The sequence below is a fragment of the Eptatretus burgeri genome, chromosome 5 (genome assembly GCF_056783735.1).
Source record: "Eptatretus burgeri isolate ZD-2024b chromosome 5, Ebu_testis_v1, whole genome shotgun sequence".
In the NCBI taxonomy this organism is placed as follows: Eukaryota; Metazoa; Chordata; class Myxini; order Myxiniformes; family Myxinidae; genus Eptatretus; species Eptatretus burgeri.
This window is the reverse complement of record NC_140965.1, coordinates 49,428,152-49,448,151: the sequence shown is the minus strand read 5'-3', so window position 1 is coordinate 49,448,151 and position 20,000 is coordinate 49,428,152. Positions and strand designations below refer to the sequence as shown.

Below are 20,000 nucleotides of genomic sequence, written 5' to 3'. Positions count from 1 at the left end.
GGCTGCCACTCAACGATTTAAATGGCTGCATCTCCACTATTGAAAGTAGACGCTTGTGCTCAACAATTGGATTTTTTTTTACACTCAACGACTTTTAAACGGTACCACTTGTTATGACTCTTCACTCGGCCGAGTAATGACAGAGTCGAATGAGGGTTCTCAAATGATACGATTTATTTCAGAAGATGGCACTACGCATGCGGAATGCAGCCCAAAGGCCCTTCAGTCAGGTGCCCCCGGACCACATTGAGATTTTTACTTCAAAACGGTTGTATATATAATCACACAAAAGCAAAACTGGGTGTGGACTATAAATGTGTGCTAAGGGATAAAGAAATAAAGAAATAAATGCGGCAGTGGGCTTCTTTCCCCCCTCCCTAGGGGCCCTCAGGGAAGTTGAATCAATCAATCCTCAGATTCGCAACCCAACAGTTCATCTTGCAAACTAATAACTTTCTAAGACTCCTACACCCCTACACTGGCACCTGCTGATAGCAAAGGCGAAACTCTGGTGATGACTAAGAACACGAATGTGTGGGATATCAGCATACACAGTTTTCCCAAGGACATGCTGTTGTGCAGCTGCAGAGCCATAAAGGGTTATCAAAGACATAGTGAAAACAGCATGATACATTTAAAGCAACATTTTAAAGCAAGGTTTGAATCCTGACAGCTGATTAATATACAACTATTGACTATTGATTATTCAACTATGGCTCAAATATGACCACCTAGCATATCATCATCATAACAGTTCCCTCCTTGGTCATATTTGACCATACCCAGCCATACCTGATACTCACCAACCGAGTGGATCCCTATTTGGTTCCTGTAGCAGCTACCCCTAGGCCCCCGTGCCTGCCAAACGGGATTTGCGAATGCCGTGGATAGCCATCAACATTCCCCAAATGAGAAGTCCCCAACTGCCGGTGGTTCAGGTTAGCTTCTGTTGCCTTTTGTCTTGCCCACTGCCACAAGTCTCCCATTAAGTTGTCATATACAAATTTGATGTTAAGTCCACACAATATTAAAGGCACTACAAGTCTATACAATATTAACAGCAACATTATTATTTAGGCAATTATACTCGACACTAATTACAACAATAATATTTACAATATGCAAATGTATAATGGGTGAGCAGCACTGTGAGCGCTCAAGGCATGGTGTAAGCTCCTTTCTCAACTTGCGCTAGAAGACAAAAGAGTCTCATGAGATGCATATTTACATATAAGGGTCATACAAGTATTTTCCATACATGCCTTCACTACCTAGTATTGTCCATTTTCCACGATTATGCATATGCTAGTCAAAACACTGCCACATCTATCATAAACCTCCATCAGCATTTTACTTGTAGATTTCCTTTCTTTCTTGTTACAAATTCCTGTATCTTCGTGTGTAGTGAGATGCGTGAGTCCATGTTTGGCTTACCTTTTCACTTGAAAGTTCGTTGAGTAATCAGTAATACCTGGAAGAGTCTTCCCCAGGGTGCCCCTCCACCAGAACACCTTGTTGGCTCCTCAGCTGGTGGGGGGTCGGGTCGGGTTGTGGCCCCATACAGAGGTCCTCGGGGTCTTCCTCCATGAGTTCGCTGTTAATTATTATGATGGCCTGGGTGAGGGGTGAGGCTTCACAGCATTTCTTTAGACAAATGGAAATGAGACGTTTGATCAGAAATACTCCAAAAATGATTCCCATGATGATTAGGATTGCTGCCCCTACCAGGCACAGTAACCAGTCTCCCCAGTCATGAAATATAGATCTCCACCCTGCGTAACCCTCCTTGCGTTCCACTCGATCGCTCGTGAGAGCTTCAAGCCTTATAGGTGAAAACACCTATAAGTGAAATGTGTTCTTCTCCGGGAGGTTACTGTATTTTCACAAGATTTCACAACTGTACTCCAAAAGGGTTCTTTAGGGGCCCATGGAACTTGGGTAATTAGAGATGCGTGTTGACCCCATATGAATCCTATTTGTGCAAAGTGCCCCCGCTGGGTTTTGTCTTGCGTTTTGTTCTGCCAAGCCACTTCTGTCTTTTCTGCATTTTCTGACGTCCCCCCCTCCCAACAGGTTTTGTCATAGCATAAGACCATCTAATCGATTTTATTTCCTCGTTTCGTTCTATCAAATCGTAAGTTTCCTCGGCTTGGACGCAAGACAGTTCTATGAGCTGCTGTGGCTGGATGGTTGTCAGCCCTCTGGAAATGAGTGGTGCGGTCTTGCCAGGTTCCTTTGAAAATATCTTTACCTTATCAAGTTCTTGGTTGTATGTTTTCCCCAACCTTGCGTATTCACCTGCTTCCATTCTTTCTCCAGCCGCTCCCCTCCTATGTCGCTGTGGGGTTGGTACTGGTTCATTTCCGTGTCCCCCTTTGCCACGGAGGTGTATACGGTTTCTTTGGCTTGAGTGTGTTAGTGTGTTGCCTAGTGATAGGTCCCCCCCACAAAGGAGTAGTGTGAGTACCAGGAGTTGCATATTGTGTCGTCAAAGGTTCTGTCACTGTCTCCGTTACTACAAGGTTTACAGCATGCCACTGCACTGAACACTGCAGTCAACTGCAACATAATGACAAGTATTTGTGTAAAAGATTATTTTTAAATGATACCTCCGTACGAGGCTCCCACCATGACTAGAGCTTGCAGGACTGGAAGTTGCTCTGGGTGCGTGGTGAGTGGATGTGAAGGCCAGAGACCTTACTGTACACTACTGTAGATTTTGATCAGGCAAGCATACCTTCCATCCATCTCCTTGTCTGACGGCCTGTAAAGTGTTCTGGTGTTCGTTGCTCCATCTTGTGGTTCTGGGGCGCATCTCAATCTGTTCACCATTCTTCCTAACTCCCCTGCACTATGTCTGTTACTAACTGCCATTGAGATGTGCGGTGTTAGTCCTTCTCTGTGCTTCATTAGTTCGCGCTCTCTGGCGGCTTGTTTCACCTCCACCGCCGCTCCTTCCTTCCCGATCCATCGGTTGGTTGTCATCAGAGAGCGTTTGACGGTGTAATCTCTATGTGCTTTGACCACGTATTCATAATCCTGCCCTGTTTCATCGTAGTCGACAGTGAGTGCAGTGCAAAGCCAATTCCATTCCTTCCAGATCGATGTCGTTGCTAAGCAACCGTTACTCTACATCCCTTTAATTCCGCTTATGCTTCCCAAATCCAATGAATTTATCCTGACAGATAGAGGCTCATATAAAGACAACAGACATGCTTTTCTGTCTGCTTCCAGACAAACAGCTCGACCCCGACAGGCAGAGAATCGAAACGCTCCCTCGTCAAGGCCCACGATGGCTGCGTGTTCAAACAGCACGAGCTCCGCCCGTAATTTTTCCCAAAAACACCGCTATCCTCATCAGTGCGTAGCCTACCAAACGTCCTTGTTCGTGGATGTCTGACATGTAAACAAGGACAAATGTGTCCAAGAGCCACGTCCTAAAGGTTTTGTCTTCACCAGAAGAAGAATAATAAGAACAACGCGGAGCTCTCTTAGAGCCGGCGTTCACTACGCGAGATGCGGCTAAAAAGATAAACCCACTTTAAATAAAATCCGTTCCTTGTTCAAAGCATTTAAATCCCCTTTTCCATCTATCCTAAATCCCTCGGTCCTGCGCCTCTTCCGCGTCTCTTTTTTTTTTTTTTTTTTTTCTTTTCCTCTTCCGGTCACGAAGCCCAATCAACAACAACAACAACAACAACAAAAACAACAACAACAACCGGAACAAACATATATATATATATATATATTACAGCCTTGTTTCAAAGCATTGTCGCTTCCATGTTCCGATAGCGCGTGCACTCGCCCCGAAACAAAAAAATCGAGCAATCCTTTGAAACGTCAATGTCCTTATTAATTAATTTTACCACAAAGCTATCTCTTTAAAATCTAGTTTGTCCACCATATTCAAAATCAGCGGCCTTGAGAAATTCTCGTACATTGCTCCGACAAGCAGGCACGTTCACAGCAGGGTGTTAATTGCACTTTCAAGTTTGACAAAGCCCGCTGGGCCCATGCGTGATTACGTCATCACGCACTCACATGAGCAATACGTCTTATCAGCGCGTTGGTTTTTACGATCAAACTCACGTAACAAATATTTGACGACATCTCAAATACGTTCGTTTTAAATCGGAATTTTTACAGAATCCTAAGAAGGGCGTCCCCATCTTGTAAAATGTGCTAATCCATCTCGTAAACCCTCACGATAAGCTGTCCTTCGACGGGACGATTTCGTGCTTTCGTCGCGCCTGTTAAATCCTACGGCACGTCACGTGACTCGCAAAACCCCATAAAATAAGTTTTTTTCCCAGATTTACGAAAATCAAGTATAAAACATGCTTAATGACCCCAACAATGAATCAGAATTGAAACTGACGTTAAAACGAACCCGTAACGTCGATCAGCCTTACGAAACATGCAAAGTGGAAACAGAACTGAATTTGAATTTGAAATCAAAATGATGCTCCGTGGAGACCATCCATTTATCACGTATCACGTACAGTGTTCAAAGCCAAAACAGCATACAGAGTTTATCGGACCATGAGAAAACCCGAACGTTGGTCCATTTGACATCCCACAGCACGAGTACTGTAGGGAATTCTCACACATAATCCCCAAACTGTCTGCTGAAGTGGTTTTAATTATTCAATTCCCCATCCAGTTCGCACACACACACACACACACACACACACACACACACACACACACACACACACACACACACACACACACACACACACACACACACACACACACACACACACACACACACACACACACACACACACACTCTCTCTCTCAATGACATTTGCCCATCACTGAATTAACAACACGTGCAGAATCGGTCATCATCGTCCTTCCTCCGGATTTGGTGTGCGCAATTCACCTCGTCCAAAGTCTTCGCATTAACGATGACGACCAATCATTATCTCCATACAAACATACAAGTTGTTCCACACATACAAGTTCCAGGTTGGAACACTCAACTTACGTCTAACACAAAACTCAACCTTCCCCACCACATTGTATTCACAAATACATCCAAATAGGTAACTCTACAAACAGCCCTTCTCCTGGCTCATTAACTTTGTGTTCTTTTCCCGTTGGTTCAAGATTCCCTCTGAATCAAATCGCTTACGTCCTGTCTCACTTTGTGACTCCGTTAGCCACGCTGCAAACGCTCTCCAGTGTTTTCCACTTTCACCGATAACTTTAAGTGTTGTTCCTTTGGGTAACTCTATGTTCTTTGCAGAGTTATTCCCCATCTTTTGTTCTTATCTTACCAACCGCCTAATAGCTGTAAATCGTTTCTCCTTTTACACCGGGACCGAAATCCCTTTCAATCAGCCGCCTAATAGCTGTAAATCGTTTCTCCTTTTACACCGGGACCGAGATCCCTTTCGACCCGCCGCCTAATAGCCTCAAACCCAATGAAGGCCTCTAACCTTCCCTCTCTATGGTACAGGATTGCAACCTGTTTCCTCCTTATTTCACACGGATACCTTTATCCTCGACCCTTACCGGTTCTAACATACGGCCTGCCAGCCCTCTTTGTGCCCTTCAAACAAACCGCATTCGAATCACCTCATATGTTTTTACCGTTACAGTTCTTGATTCGAGCAGATCCTGGAGCTGCGTCCAGTGGGGCACTGCCCACCAAGTGTACAGTTTTCACCTAACTAGGCTCCCTGTGTTAGGTGCCCTATACGTGCAATTTCCACGTACCTTTAGCTGAACCCTTGCGATCGCTGTACACCAAGTGGAGTCCCGCCGTCCACACCGCCAGCATCAGTCGCATCCCATCCTCGTCGCCAATTGTTATGACTCTTCACTCGGCCGAGTAATGACAGAGTCGAATGAGGGTTCTCGAATGATACGATTTATTTCAGAAGATGGCACTACGCATGCGGAATGCAGCCCAAAGGCCCTTCAGTCAGGTGCCCCCGGACCACATTGAGATTTTTACTTCAAAACAGTTGTATATATAATCACACAAAAGCAAAACTGGGTGTGGACTATAAGTGTGTGCTAAGGGATAAAGAAATAAAGAAATAAATGCGGCAGTGGGCTTCTTTCCCCCCTCCCTAGGGGCCCTCAGGGAAGTTGAATCAATCAATCCTCAGATTCGCAACCCAACAGTTCATCTTGCAAACTAATAACTTTCTAAGACTCCTACACCCCTACACTGGCACCTGCTGATAGCAAAGGCGAAACTCTGGTGATGACTAAGAACACGAATGTGTGGGATATCAGCATACACAGTTTTCCCAAGGACATGCTGTTGTGCAGCTGCAGAGCCATAAAGGGTTATCAAAGACATAGTGAAAACAGCATGATACATTTAAAGCAACATTTTAAAGCAAGGTTTGAATCCTGACAGCTGATTAATATACAACTATTGACTATTGATTATTCAACTATGGCTCAAATATGACCACCTAGCATATCATCATCATAACACCACTCAGCTAGTTTCATTGTTTACAATGAACGATTTAAATTGCTGTCACTCGCCTTTGTTTTTTTTTTTTTTGTTTTTTTTGACGCTGGGGTTTGGAAATTTGAAACGTTTCTTCTGAACGTGTTAAAATGCTCAAACTCGACTATTTTAAATAGACGCTGCCGATGGACAATTGGAATCATAGCCAAGCTAGACATCGAAGTGTGAACATCCTCGTCATGCCGAAGAAAAGTTTGAAGAATGCTGCAAATAAGTGTCCTGGCCATGGCCGTGGACGCTGACGCAAGGACGATCCATTATACCGACGTCTTTCAGCCTATGAGTAACTTAAAAGTAACGTCTGTCGATGTGTGGCAACGATCACGTAACGTGCCAACAACACGTTAATCATAGGTAGGAAATAAGTTTCGGGTACTCTAAACACTACCTCGGCGTGTCTCAACTTATGATTAACTTACAAGTAGCATGTGTTGACGTCTGTCAACGATCGCAGACCGTGCCTACAACTTGTGGCCAGCGTAGCGGAACGTGTGAGTCATACGCCGGCATACGTCGTGAAATTTCAAGCATGAAAAAATTTGAGGACAACCGAAAAGTACAACGTTTAAAGCCAACGTACAACGATGTATGGCAACGTACTACGACGTATGCCAGTGTGCTCTCAATGTTATCAAAACTTACCCATAACGTATTCAACGTGTGCCAGCGTTTTAGAAAAAAAATTCAAAAATCGGCATACGTTGGCGAAAACGTCAAGGTGTGACCGGGCCTTTAGGAGGAGATAGTGTGACGGACAGACAGAGCCGATTACAACGTCCCCTCCCCTTTTTTTTAAAGTGTGGGGATAAACATACTGTTACGGATTCGCGCCCGCCGGCATGCGGACGGCCACGTAACTCGAATCGCGGCACGTCGCCCACCGGACGGACAATCCAGTCGTGACCCTCTCGGACTAACGCCGGGAACCAGTCACGGGTGGACCTTTCGGTCTCACCGCGATCGAGCCAATCAGCCTCCGCGTGGGATAGGGTTGCTCGCCAAATTCGACCTACCTAAGTACCCACACGGAGGGTAGACCGGGCGATCGCACCTCGCCGCAGGTCGACTTCGGACACTGGCCACTTAAGCGACCCGTTCCGTACTATCGGGATAACCGAGCGGTGTTATCGTCGGCCTCGACGGTTCGATTAATTATCGGGCGTATTCAGCCCACTACCAACCCTTTACGTGAAGCAAGATGAGGATTCAATGAAGGAAATGACGAAGCGAAGCGGGAAACAGTTCAACACAAAGCACATTTATTCGCGACGAACGGAAAGCACACATATTCAATTCCACCAAAAGCACATAGAAAAGAAGAGAAACACAATGCAATTTTTACACAAAAAGCAAATGCGACAATGCAGATCTAATACCGATTACGCGAGCACACGGCAACACTTATACAATTTTACTTCACAGACGGCGCCGACAACACATATCCAAAACCAAGAAAAAGAACACCCTCAAAGATGAGGCGGGCCTGAGGCCGAGACCGGGTCGGGCCTACCCGTCTGGTGATGAGACGCGGAGCGGCGATGGTGCCTCAACTCCGCGGGCCTCGCGGACAGTGTCTGGTAGGGGGTGGGAAAGGGGCCCCCTTGGTCGCACTATCTCAGCGCGGGGGGGGGGAACAGGAGGGGGTTGCTGATGCTCGGGGTATAGAGGATTTCTACTCTGCCTCGAGTCCCGCGACGAGTGTCTCCACCTCGGCCAGGTCGCGCCGTCGGCCTCCCTGGTGTGCAGCTCCCTGCACGACGCGAGCACCCCCTCGTCTGCCCTCGCCGCCTCTCCACAGCTCCGTCCCCTTTGCTCCGACTCCAACGCACACGACGACGACCAACTCCTTCTTGCTTCTTCTTCCCAACTCCACCGACTGCGAAGTCTTAACTCTCTATTCACTTGACTGACGAACGCGGTCGCTTATATAAGCCCCGTGGCTTCGCTCTCTCATCTTTGACCCCCTGCCTTCGACCTTTCACCTCGCTCCCCATTGGCCCGAGAAAAAGTGGGCGTGAATGCATTTTGATCCATAAATTTGCATATAGCGATCGCCCCTCGCTCACCGATTGGACGGAACAAAAGTGGGCGTGTGTCGTTTTTGATCCGTTTTTGAAGTGGAAAATCCGTGGTTTTGTACACGCTGTTCGGCGCGCGCCCTGCACGAGTCCAATACCGGTACCCACAAGCGGCGCAAGAACGGTGGCGATGCGACGGTTGCAAGGTGTGACGGGAAAGGTCGTGGCTGTTGTGGTGAAGCGGCGTTGTGGTGGGTGGTTGATGTTGTGGTTGGTGGTGGTAACAATGGCGGTTGGTCCAAAATAAAGATAGCAAAAGAAAAACGGCTATCCTGAAGAGTCGCAGCACGCATAAATGACATGTATTCCCACTAGACAACGGGTTTGGGCCTAACTACACATATACTTACGGAGATATCTCACCTAAGGGACCTGAATGGTGGTTTGCGAATTTGGTAACCACAACAATACATTGGATGCAAGGGAGGTGTATCCGTGTAGGTGTGGTATTCAGGCTTGATCCGCATCTGCATTTGAATGACCCACAAACGGTGCTTAATGCATTTTAGAAGTAGAATGATGAATGCAAGCATTACCCAGCCAAACAGGCATACCATTTGCAGTGTCCTTGCCTATCCCATCAGTGTTCTAATCCTCTCATGATGTCCTGCTGCAGAGTGAGGACGTGTGGCTGGAGGCTGCTCGACTGCAGCCTGGAGACTCTGCCAAGGCTGTGGTAGCCAATGCAGTACGTCATCTTCCACAGTCCGTGCGTGTTTGGATCCGTGCGGCTGACCTCGAGACGGAGCTGAAGGCCAAGAAGCGCGTACTCAGAAAGGGTGTGCTGACAGTATCATTTTGGACGTTTCATGTCTTGTCATTGATTGGAACACCAAGTGTTCACAAATTTGATTGAACTTTGTCAAACTGGTGAATGTAAAATCTCATTTTTTTTTTTTCTTCAGGTTGTTTGCTTCAGTCTTGTCTTTACCTTTTTGATTCACAATTATTATTATTTTTTTAAAACAATATTTTTATGCCTCCGCAGCTGAAGGAAAGAGGCATTATGTTCTTGAGTTGTCCCTACGACTGTCTGTCCATGTGACCGTCCCTCTGTGTATTGTCTGCTTTTGTTACCGCGATAATTTGTGAAGTGCAGTACTGAAGAGATTTCAACCAAACTTGATGCATTTGTGGACTGTAGAAAAACCTTAAACCATTTGGTTTTGGGTTCAACAGGCAAAAGGTCAAAGGTCGTCACATCCTTTGAAAATCATTTTGCAGACCATAACTTAAGTTAGAAGCATCTGATGTCTTTCTTTGACTTATTTCTCTTGCACTCTCTGTCTCTGTCTCTCTTCCTCTCCCCTCTCACGTGACCTTTAATTGAGATCAAACGTAATGGTGAGGTGGCGACTAACGCAGGCGGAGACATTTCCACCGACACATTTGTGTCAAATTCTATTTTCTGGTTCACTTTAATGTTATTTCCTCTAAAAATCACACTGTGAATTTTCTTCCTGGCCCTCACAGCTCTGGAACAAGTGCCGAACTCAGTGAGGCTCTGGAAGGCCGCTGTGGAACTCGAAGACCCGGATGATGCCCGCATCCTCTTGAGCCGTGCGGTTGAATGCTGCCCCACAAGTGTGGAGGTTGGGATTTATATATTTCTTTCTCTATAGTCAAGGCTCATGGAAGAGCTCGAACACTGGATGGATCAGGATGCAACAGAACAAAAGGAACAGTGGAAAGAGAGAGGGTGGCAGGTGTTGGGGGGGGGGGTGACATTAACAGCAGGGTTGAGAGAGAGGAGGAAACACCAACAGCAGGGTTGAAGGACAAATAGAGGGCAGACTTCGACAAATAATCAGCATGGGAAGGAATGAGGGGTAGGAGAAGATGTCCGGGGTGGACATTATGGATACAAAAGTAAACACTCAGGACGGAAAAAAATGGAAATTTGGAAGGAGGTGGGCTTGGTGGTGTATCTCTGCTTATTTTCACTGTCCAAGCTGAATGAACTGATTTGGTGCATTGAATGTTTCCCTCCATTTCAAGATCGCTAAAGTTATGAAAAGGTCCTGACTCATGATTGGAGGAACTCTGTGCTCAGCCAGTTTGTGGAATATAATTTGTCATTGATGTTGCTGTCCTCACCGCTGGTCATGTTTTGAAACCTCGTGTGCAAAGCAAAAAGCACGATGAAGCAATTGGTTCACTTTGTCTGTCTCTCTTCAGAAGCGTCAGTTTGTGATCGAGGAACAACTTGATTTCAATTGAATGTTATAGTTTGAACATAAATCGGAAAAGGAACCTGTAGTTTCGCAGTACTTTTGGCTCTGAATTTGTCCCAATCGCACAGGCACAGAGAGGAGTGAGATCATTTTCTTCGTTTGTCTGCCTGTCTGGCAGTCAAACAAAATTGAAAATCATTCCAAACAGGAAACTTACTGTTTTGAAGGATGTAATAATAGACACGTACGACAGGCACGGAGAACTAATAGAAGGTGGTGTAAAAAAAACTCTGCATCAACGGTGAATGTTTTTTTTTTGTTTTTTTTTTCAACCTCTGAAAATTTTTTTTTTTCTACAACCTTTAAAATCTTGAGTTTTATGTCAATTGAATTATATACTTGGACACTAGAACACAAATCGCCTTTTTGGCCATTTCATAAAGCTTCCGTTGGCAGTACTTGGACAAAATATTATGGCATTTAAGTCATCACGACCAATAAAATTTTCCGCTCACAGACCCCACCCATGTCTTTGCCCCTCAAGACTGCATGTGGTAAGGTGTTCTAAGAACTCTCCAGTTTTTATTAATGGATCGAAATGTGTTTGTTTTGTTCCTTTTTATGTTGTTATTTGTAATATTTTATGGTATCCTTATTATAATATCTCTCTCTCCTCTCTCCTCTCTCCTCTCTCCTCTCTCCTCTCTCCATTGGCCACTTGGAAGGGCATATTGTTTTTTGATCGTCATGATAATCTATCCATACTCTGCCAAGCACTCCACTCTTGTCCTGTCTTTCTAAATTCCCCCCTTAAGTCTTTCGATTCATATCTCACTTTCACATTTGACGTCTCCTTTAATTCACATTCTGATTTTGCTTATCTCCTTTAATTTCTCCCATTGTCAGCTTTGTGCCTCTCAACAGCCTTTCTATCTCATCCCATCCCCCATCTTTCCCAGCTTTGGCTAGCGTTGGCACGGTTGGAAACGTACGAGAATGCACGGCGGGTGTTGAACAAGGCTCGAGAAAACATTCCCACTGACCGGCACATTTGGATCACTGCTGCCAAACTGGAGGAAGCCAATGGGAACACCACCATGGTGGATAAAATTGTGGACCGTGCTATTGCATCCTTGCGCGCCAATGGTGTGGAGATAAATCGAGATCAGTGGATACAGGTTTGTGAGCATCGCCTCTAAAAGTATTACAGGAAGGGAGTTTCATCGTACTTGCACAATTCACAATAAATATTTTGCTTGTTTCTTTTTTCTTCTAATAATGAACGCGCTTTGCAGATCTTTGTAGAATGAAGTATTGTGATAAAGTCACCGAATTTGCTGTTGTGATGAAGTCACGTTTGAAAAAAAAGTACTTAATTTTATGACTTTGAGCCTTTGAATGCAAGAAAAATAAATAAATGAGAGTTGAATCACGGATTCATCTCACTGGTTGCACAATTACACAGACATGGCTGACTGGAGGAACTGTTTGGACACATTGGTTTTGTTCACATGTTCCTGCAATGCGTGTTTGTAACGACAGGATTCCGAAGAGTGTGACAAAGCAGGAAGCGTAGCCACGTGCCAAGCTATCATTCGGGCTGTCATTGGAATTGGAGTGGAGGAAGAAGATCGCAAACATGCATGGATGGAAGATGCGGAGAGCGTGCGTATTTTGGTTGGGGTTGAAATGGGAAATTGCCTTGTGATTAAATATGAAGCTTTTCTGGAATGTTTATTATCCTTTTTATTGACATTTAATTTTCAAACATGTTAAGCTTTGGTATTGAAACTGCTGTATTTTTCGGCTTACAAGTCAAATTGGCTAATTTTCCCATTTTTTACCTCTGCCACGAAGGTGAAGGAGGTTATGTTTTCATACCTTTGTCTGTTTGTGTACAGGATATCTCAAAAGTTGTGGACAGATCTGGATGAAATTTTTTGGACATGTTGGGTGTGTGACAAGGATGAACTCATTAGATTTTGGTGAAGATCTGGATCCTACTATGCAATTTTTTTAATCATTCTTCACCATTGAGAGATAGGGCTAAAAATGATATAGTATGATATTTCAAAAATGTATTGGGCCCGAAAAGTTCTTGTGGATCAGGCATTATATGGTGGAGGTACACGCTCTACCGAGTGCCCTTCTAGTTACCTCTGCCACCGAAGGTGGACGGAGGTTTTGTTTCCACCCCTGTTTGTCTGTGAAGACGTCTCAAATAATTACGGATGGATTCCGACAAAACTTGATGGGCAGGTTGGGTGTGTGACGAGGAATAATTGATTCAAATTTGCTGAAGATCTGAATCCGGATCTGTGAATTTTTTTCGGTGATTCTTCACCATTGATTGGTAGGGATAAAACCGATATACAGTATAGCACAATATCTGAAAAAAGTTGTGGATGGATTCAAACCAACCTTGTTGGACAGGTTGGGTATGTGACGAGGACAAATCGATTTGATTTTGCTGAAGATTCGATTCCGGATATGATAATTTATATTTTTTATTCTGCAAGTGATTTTTTTTTTCACCATTGAGATGTGGGGCCAAAAACGATATATAGAATGATATCTCAAAACACTATGGACGAGTTATGACAAAACTAGGTGGATGAGTTGATGAGGTGACAAGAACAAGCCGATTCGATTTTGGTTCAGATCCGGCCTACCAATGGGATACAAACCATAAACTGTTCAGCCTGGCGGAGTTGTGCACTCAACTGAGTGCTTTTCTAGTTTTTTTCCTTCATTCATAGGTAAGTCTGTAGTTAGCAACTCCAGTAGTTGGCAAAACGCACTCAGAGCAATCAAGGTGTTAATTTCTCCCTGACACTCACAACATATGCTCACTGAAGTACTTCCAGGTTAATTTATGGGATGACCTTTTGCATAAATAAGGAATGGAAATAGTTTTTTTTAACATGTTTGTTATCATATCGATGTACAGTCATATCCCGGTTTGCGCAAAGGATAGGTCACTGAGAGATTTATGCAAGAGCAATTTCACACAGAAGGGCTCGTAAAGCATTGTGTTGATGAGGATACATGGACTGGACGCGCGGTCTCCAGTGCGGACGCGCGGTCTCCATTGCGGGCGCGCCGTCTCCATTGCGGGCGCGCGGTCTCCATTGCGGGCGCGTGGTCTCCAGTGCGGGCGCGCTCTGTTCATTGCTGGCGCGCTCTGTTCATTGCTGGCGCGCTCTGTTCATTGCTGGCGCGCTCTGTTCATTGCTGGCGCGCTCTGTTCATTGCTGGCGCGCTCTTTCCAGTGCAGGCGCGCTCTTTCCAGTGCGGGCGCGCTCTTTCCAGTGTAGACGTGTTACCTCCGGGGACAAGAATGACGTATATTAACTGTAATATGCCAAAAACATTAATGTATCATGGAGTGCAGGAGTACTATAGAGAGATGAGAGAGAATCATGTCGAGATGATTCAGGAAATGGCCTCCCATTCAAATGTGTTTGCAATGATAGGCTTATACACCACTATGGAGTGAAGTCATAAGCATTTAAAAGCCATACCTTTAATTCTCAAGCGTTTTCTGAACTACCAAGACTTATTATAATGTCAGAATACATTGTGAAAATACCACAAGAGATCGCTAAAATGCCAATTTGTACTTGTTCTGCTTCCCCTCTCAAAACAATGTAAAACTGTAGCCCAACCTCCCTCAATAACTGCTGAAGCTATGATGGTGATTCCAACGCAAAGAAGTTACTTTGTCTCTGGGCTAGTGCATGCAACCCCAAATTTAAAAGTATATCAAACATTAATCGTAAATCAAACATAAATGTGGACTCGACCAAACCAGGCCAGGATCGTGGGAGGGGGGAAAATTGACAGTGGACAGAACCATTCCTAAAGCGATACATATCCAAACCATCACACAAATCTTAAACAATTAAAAAACATAGATGGATTTAATCCATACCAAAATACCAAAATATCGAAAACATTAGGCATTTAATGATTTTTAAAACGATATTCGCATCGATATTTCCACACGTATGTGATCATCCACATCGTGGACTATGACAAAAGCCAGGATTGAGTGGGGAGGATTTAAGCCATACCAAAATGACAAAACATATAAAACATTAAGAATTTTATTGCTTTATGAAATTCTACGTGAAAAATAAAATTTAAAATAATATAAAACGCCAGAAAACAAAGGCCGTCTGCATCCGCCTTTGGGATCTGTATAAAACTTGGTGGGATGAGGAGCGAAGAGGGGGAGATTGTTCATGTGATATTCATTTAGATGCTGATCTCTGTAAGGTTCTTCTTCATCATTCCTGTTGCTCCAATGATCACTGGTACAATTTTGGCACTCTTCAACTTCCAGGATCTTTTCACTTCATTTTTAAGATCTTGGTATATGGTTATTTTCTTGCTTTCTGCATTGTTTAGGCCAAATTAGCTGGGAACTGACACCTCAGTGTGTGTGTGTGTGTGTGTGTGTGTGTGTGTGTGTGTGTGTGTGTGTGTGTGTGTGTGTGTGTGTGTGTGTGTTTCGGTAATAAAGCATATCATTCCCTTTGATAACCCCACCTCCTCTCTCTCTCTCTCTTCTCTCTCTCTCTCTCCTCTCCTCTCCTCTCCTCTCCTCTCCTCTCTCTCTCTCTCTCTCTCTCTCTCTCTCTCTCTCTCTCTCTCTCTCCTCTCCTCTCCTCTCCTCTCCTCTCCTCTCCTCTCTCTCTCTCTCTCTCTCTCTCTCTCTCTCTCTCTCTCTCTCTCTCTCTCTCTCTCTCTCTCTCTCTCTCTCTCTCTCTCTGTGTGTGTGTGTGTGTGTGTGTGTGTGTGTGTGTGTGTCCCCCTCCTCACTCTCACCTAATTAAATGCAGCACTCTCCTCCCACACCCCTGTCTCTTTCTCTCACACCCCTTCCTCACACCCATCCCTCCCACAGTGTATAGCGACATTTGGTGAGGCGTCGCTCTCTCCACCCCTCTTTCCTCACTCTTCCCCCAGCTCCCCCCCTTTCTTACCGCCTCCTAGCTTCTCCACTCCTCTTCTCTCTCTCCCTCCCTCCCACCTCTCTCTCCCTCCCCTCCCACCTCTCTCTCCCTCCCCTCCCACCTCTCTCTCCCTCCCCTCCCACCTCTCTCTCCCTCCCTTCCCACTTCTTCCCCTCCCACCTCTCTCTCTCTCTCTCCCTTCCACCTCTCTCCTCTCTATGCTACCACCCCATTAATATTCCCTTTAGTGAGCGACGGGTTGTACTTGCTAGTATTGAATAATATACAACAACACACTAAGAGGAACATCAAAATAGAAATGCAAAATGCAAAGCTCGTCCACATTCAAAATGTATAGCCTTTTTATATTCAGTCTTCTTTGTTTTTTGAGGGACGCAGGTATGTATGCTGACACTGAGCTGGAGTGTCGGCTACTTTTATATGTAGTGTTCGCATTTTACAAAAACAAATTGAACTTACAAAAAATGTTTTTTTTCTTGTACTATTAAGGGATTAAATATTAATAATTACGAATTAAAAATAAATAAATAAATAAAAGTAGCCGGGGAGGGTAAACTTCCACAAGGGATTTAAACTTGGATGAAAATTCAGCTGCTACCTGCTCGTTTGTCCATGCCAGTTATGCGAATGTTATCCATATTGTTGCAGCGCTTAAATCCATCAAACCACTCTCAATTTGCTGTAATCGTCTCCTTGGTAGATCCCTCACTTTCCTGTTGTTTTCCTTCATCATATAAACTCAGTGTCTTATCCCTCGCCTTCCTCCTCTTTAACTTCATCATATAAAAATCAGCGCCTTATCCCTCACCATCCTGCTCTTTAACTTCATCATATAAAATCAGCACCTTATCCTTCACCATCCTGCTCTTTAACTTCATCATATAAAATCAGCACCTTATCCTTCACCATCCTGCTCTTTCGCTTCTTCATATAAACTCAACACCTTATCCCTCGCCTTCCTGCTCTTTAACTTCATCATATAAAATCAGCGCCTTATCCCTCACCATCCTGCTCTTTAACTTCATCATATAAAATCAGCACCTTATCCTTCACCATCCTGCTCTTTAACTTCATCATATAAAATCAGCGCCTTATCCCTCACCATCCTGCTCTTTAACTTCATCATATAAAATCAGCACCTTATCCTTCACCATCGTGCTCTTTAACTTCATCATATAAAATCAGCGCCTTATCCCTCACCATCCTGCTCTTTAACTTCATCATATAAAATCAGCACCTTATCCTTCACCATCGTGCTCTTTAACTTCATCATATAAAATCAGCGCCTTATCCCTCACCATCCTGCTCTTTAACTTCATCATATAAAATCAGCGCCTTATTCCTCACCATCCTGCTCTTTAACTTCATCATATAAAATCAGCACCTTATCCTTCACCATCCTGCTCTTTCGCTTCTTCATATAAACTCAACACCTTATCCCTCGCCTTCCTGCTCTTTCACTTCTTTATATAAACTCAGCACCTTATCCCTCACTTTCCTGTTCTTTTCCTTCATCATATAAACTCAGTGTCTTATCCCTCACCTTCCTCCTCTTTAACTTCATCATATAAAATCAGCGCCTTATCCCTCACCATCCTGCTCTTTAACTTCATCATATAAAATCAGCACCTTATCCTTCACCATCCTGCTCTTTAACTTCATCATATAAAATCAGCGCCTTATCCCTCACCATCCTGCTCTTTAACTTCATCATATAAAATCAGCACCTTATCCTTCACCATCCTGCTCTTTAACTTCATCATATAAAATCAGCGCCTTATCCCTCACCATCCTGCTCTTTAACTTCATCATATAAAATCAGCGCCTTATCCCTCACCATCCTGCTCTTTAACTTCATCATATAAAATCAGCACCTTATCCTTCACCATCCTGCTCTTTCGCTTCTTCATATAAACTCAACACCTTATCCCTCGCCTTCCTGCTCTTTCACTTCTTTATATAAACTCAGCACCTTATCCCTCACTTTCCTGTTCTTTTCCTTCATCATATAAACTCAGTGTCTTATCCCTCACCTTCCTCCTCTTTAACTTCATCATATAAAATCAGCACCTTATCCTTCACCATCCTGCTCTTTCGCTTCTTTATATAAACTCAACACCTTATCCCTCGCCTTCCTGCTCTTTCACTTCTTCAAATATACTCAGCACCTTATCCCTCACCATCCTGCTCTTTAACTTCATCATATAAAATCAGCACCTTATCCTTCACCATCCTGCTCTTTCGCTTCTTTATATAAACTCAACACCTTATCCCTCGCCATCCTGCTCTTTCACTTCTTTATGTAAAATCAGCACCTTATCCTTCACCATCCTGCTCTTTTGCTTCTTTATATAAACTCAGCACCTTATCCCTCACCTTCCTGCTCTTTCACTTCATCAAATATACTCAGTGCCTTATCTCTCACCTTCCTGCTATTTTAGTTCATCGTACAAACTCGGTGCCATATCCCTCGCTTCTTGCTTTTCCACTTCACCTTATAAAGTCAGTGCCTTATCCCTCGCCTTCTTGCTTTTTCACTTCATCATACAAACTCTGTGCCTTATCTTTTTTTTTTTGAATACATAGTCGAGGCTCGTGGAAGAACCAGCACACTGAACGGATCAGGATGTAACAGACAAAAACAGGACGGAAAGCATGCATGCATGGAGAAGGAAATTCCAAGGAGGAAAAACTGGAAAATTTGCAGAAGGGATTTGGGTGGGGTTAACGAGGGTAGAAAAGATCATGGTTTTGGATTGGCGAAGATCTAAGGTTGCAGTGAACAGCTGTCTTGAAGACCTGGAGGGAAGAATGAGATTGAAGTTGATTCCACAGGTGGGGAAAGAAGAGGAACAATTGAGTGGATGTGGGCAGCGATCCTGAATTTTTGTGGTTTTATCAGAAGATGGTTGATGGTGGACTGGGTGAGCCCTTCATGAACCTGGGGGAGGGGGGAGGGTGTGTGACAAAGCACAGAAAGAGCAGAGGGTGCAAGACCAGAAAGAAGGCGGTAGGAGACAGAGAGACCACTGACCTGTCTGCGATGGTGAAGTGATAAGCACATAGACTCAACTTCACTGTGAGAGATTCTAATGATGTTGAAGGCCTCCATCAAGCTACGGATGAAGGCCTTCTATGTGGATAGTTCAGATGTGCCAAGGAAGGTGGCTGGCTTTGGAGGCCAACTGTGAAATGTGGCTCGCACAACAAAGATCAGGCAGATAGTGAGACTCAGGAGTTTGAATGACTGAACCTCCTCAGGGGGATTGTTAAGAAAATAGATTGGGGGGAGGGGGGTCCAGGATGGTCCTTTTGCAGAGAGATAGTGAGTGTGTGATATTTGTCAGTATTGATAGACATATTCCAAGTGTTTGACCAGCATGTGATTTTGTCAAGGTCTGAAGAGAGGGAAAAGGCTGCAGCCTGCCTGTCTGAAGGATGAGGGATTTCATGGTAGAGCGTGTGGTCATCAGCAAATAGATAAATAAGATTTTCCAGTCAGACAGATCATTGATGAAGATATGGACTATGGACTGGGCTCAGAACACTACCTTGGGGCACTCCAGCCTTTACAGGGAGAGGAGATGAACAGATTCCGTTGAGTGCCACACGTTGGCTATGAGAGACTTCATCATATAATCTCGGCGCTTTAGCCATAATTACTGCCTGGCTTAATGGCATAGTGTGCTGATTGATATCCTCAATCCAGGAGGACAAACGTTTCCCCATGTTCGAAATTAAACTACTTATAAATCTCATTGATTTTGTAGCTCCTACGGGAGTCGTGGACTGACTAGATGCTTCAATTGGTGTTGCCCCAAAGGGGATGCGAGACGATTGCAATTCCCGTGTGTCTGCGTCTGCGTCTGCTTCTGTATATTCTCACTTTAAAAATGTTTATCTCTGCAACCGCTTGCTTTTTCTCAGTGAAGAAAAATAAATTGAACTTACAAAGTTTTATAAAGTACAGAACTTACTGCTTTTTTTTTTCTTTTTCTCAGTCCTCAGTGAAGTGGTATTCCAGCCACAATTGCTTGAATTGAAATCCTTATCCAAAAAATCTGAAAATCCATATATCTGATCTCTGACCCAATGTGAGTGAAGAATTTAATTAATGACGTTCATAACCCATGCCAAGAAACTATGTGACATAATACGGTGCCTAGATGATTCGGGTATACGGGCCGTCATTGTAACGCGTTCAGTTAACGATGGTAATTTTGTTCAGAATGAACGTGAGGTGAGACAATGCGCTCTTTGGGTG

At 44.2% G+C, this 20,000-nt stretch overlaps 1 protein-coding gene and 1 long non-coding RNA gene across 3 annotated transcripts in view; one reads left to right on the top strand and one right to left on the bottom strand.

The window, feature by feature from the left end:
• Nucleotides 1-20,000, top strand: part of PRPF6 (pre-mRNA processing factor 6) — a 50,055-nt gene that overhangs the window by 10,321 nt on the left and 19,734 nt on the right. For both annotated transcript variants that reach the window (XM_085881804.1, XM_085881803.1), the window contains 4 exons: nucleotides 9,197-9,359; nucleotides 10,054-10,172; nucleotides 11,714-11,932; nucleotides 12,297-12,419. In XM_085881804.1, the coding sequence (XP_085737930.1) occupies nucleotides 9,197-9,359; nucleotides 10,054-10,172; nucleotides 11,714-11,932; nucleotides 12,297-12,419 (624 nt within the window). The remainder of the gene's footprint in view (nucleotides 1-9,196; nucleotides 9,360-10,053; nucleotides 10,173-11,713; nucleotides 11,933-12,296; nucleotides 12,420-20,000) is intronic.
• Nucleotides 157-6,456, bottom strand: LOC147026398 (uncharacterized). The gene is made up of 2 exons (XR_015058317.1): nucleotides 1,472-6,456; nucleotides 157-1,191 (listed from the first exon to the last, which is right to left on the bottom strand). It is a non-coding gene; the product is annotated as an uncharacterized LOC147026398 (long non-coding RNA).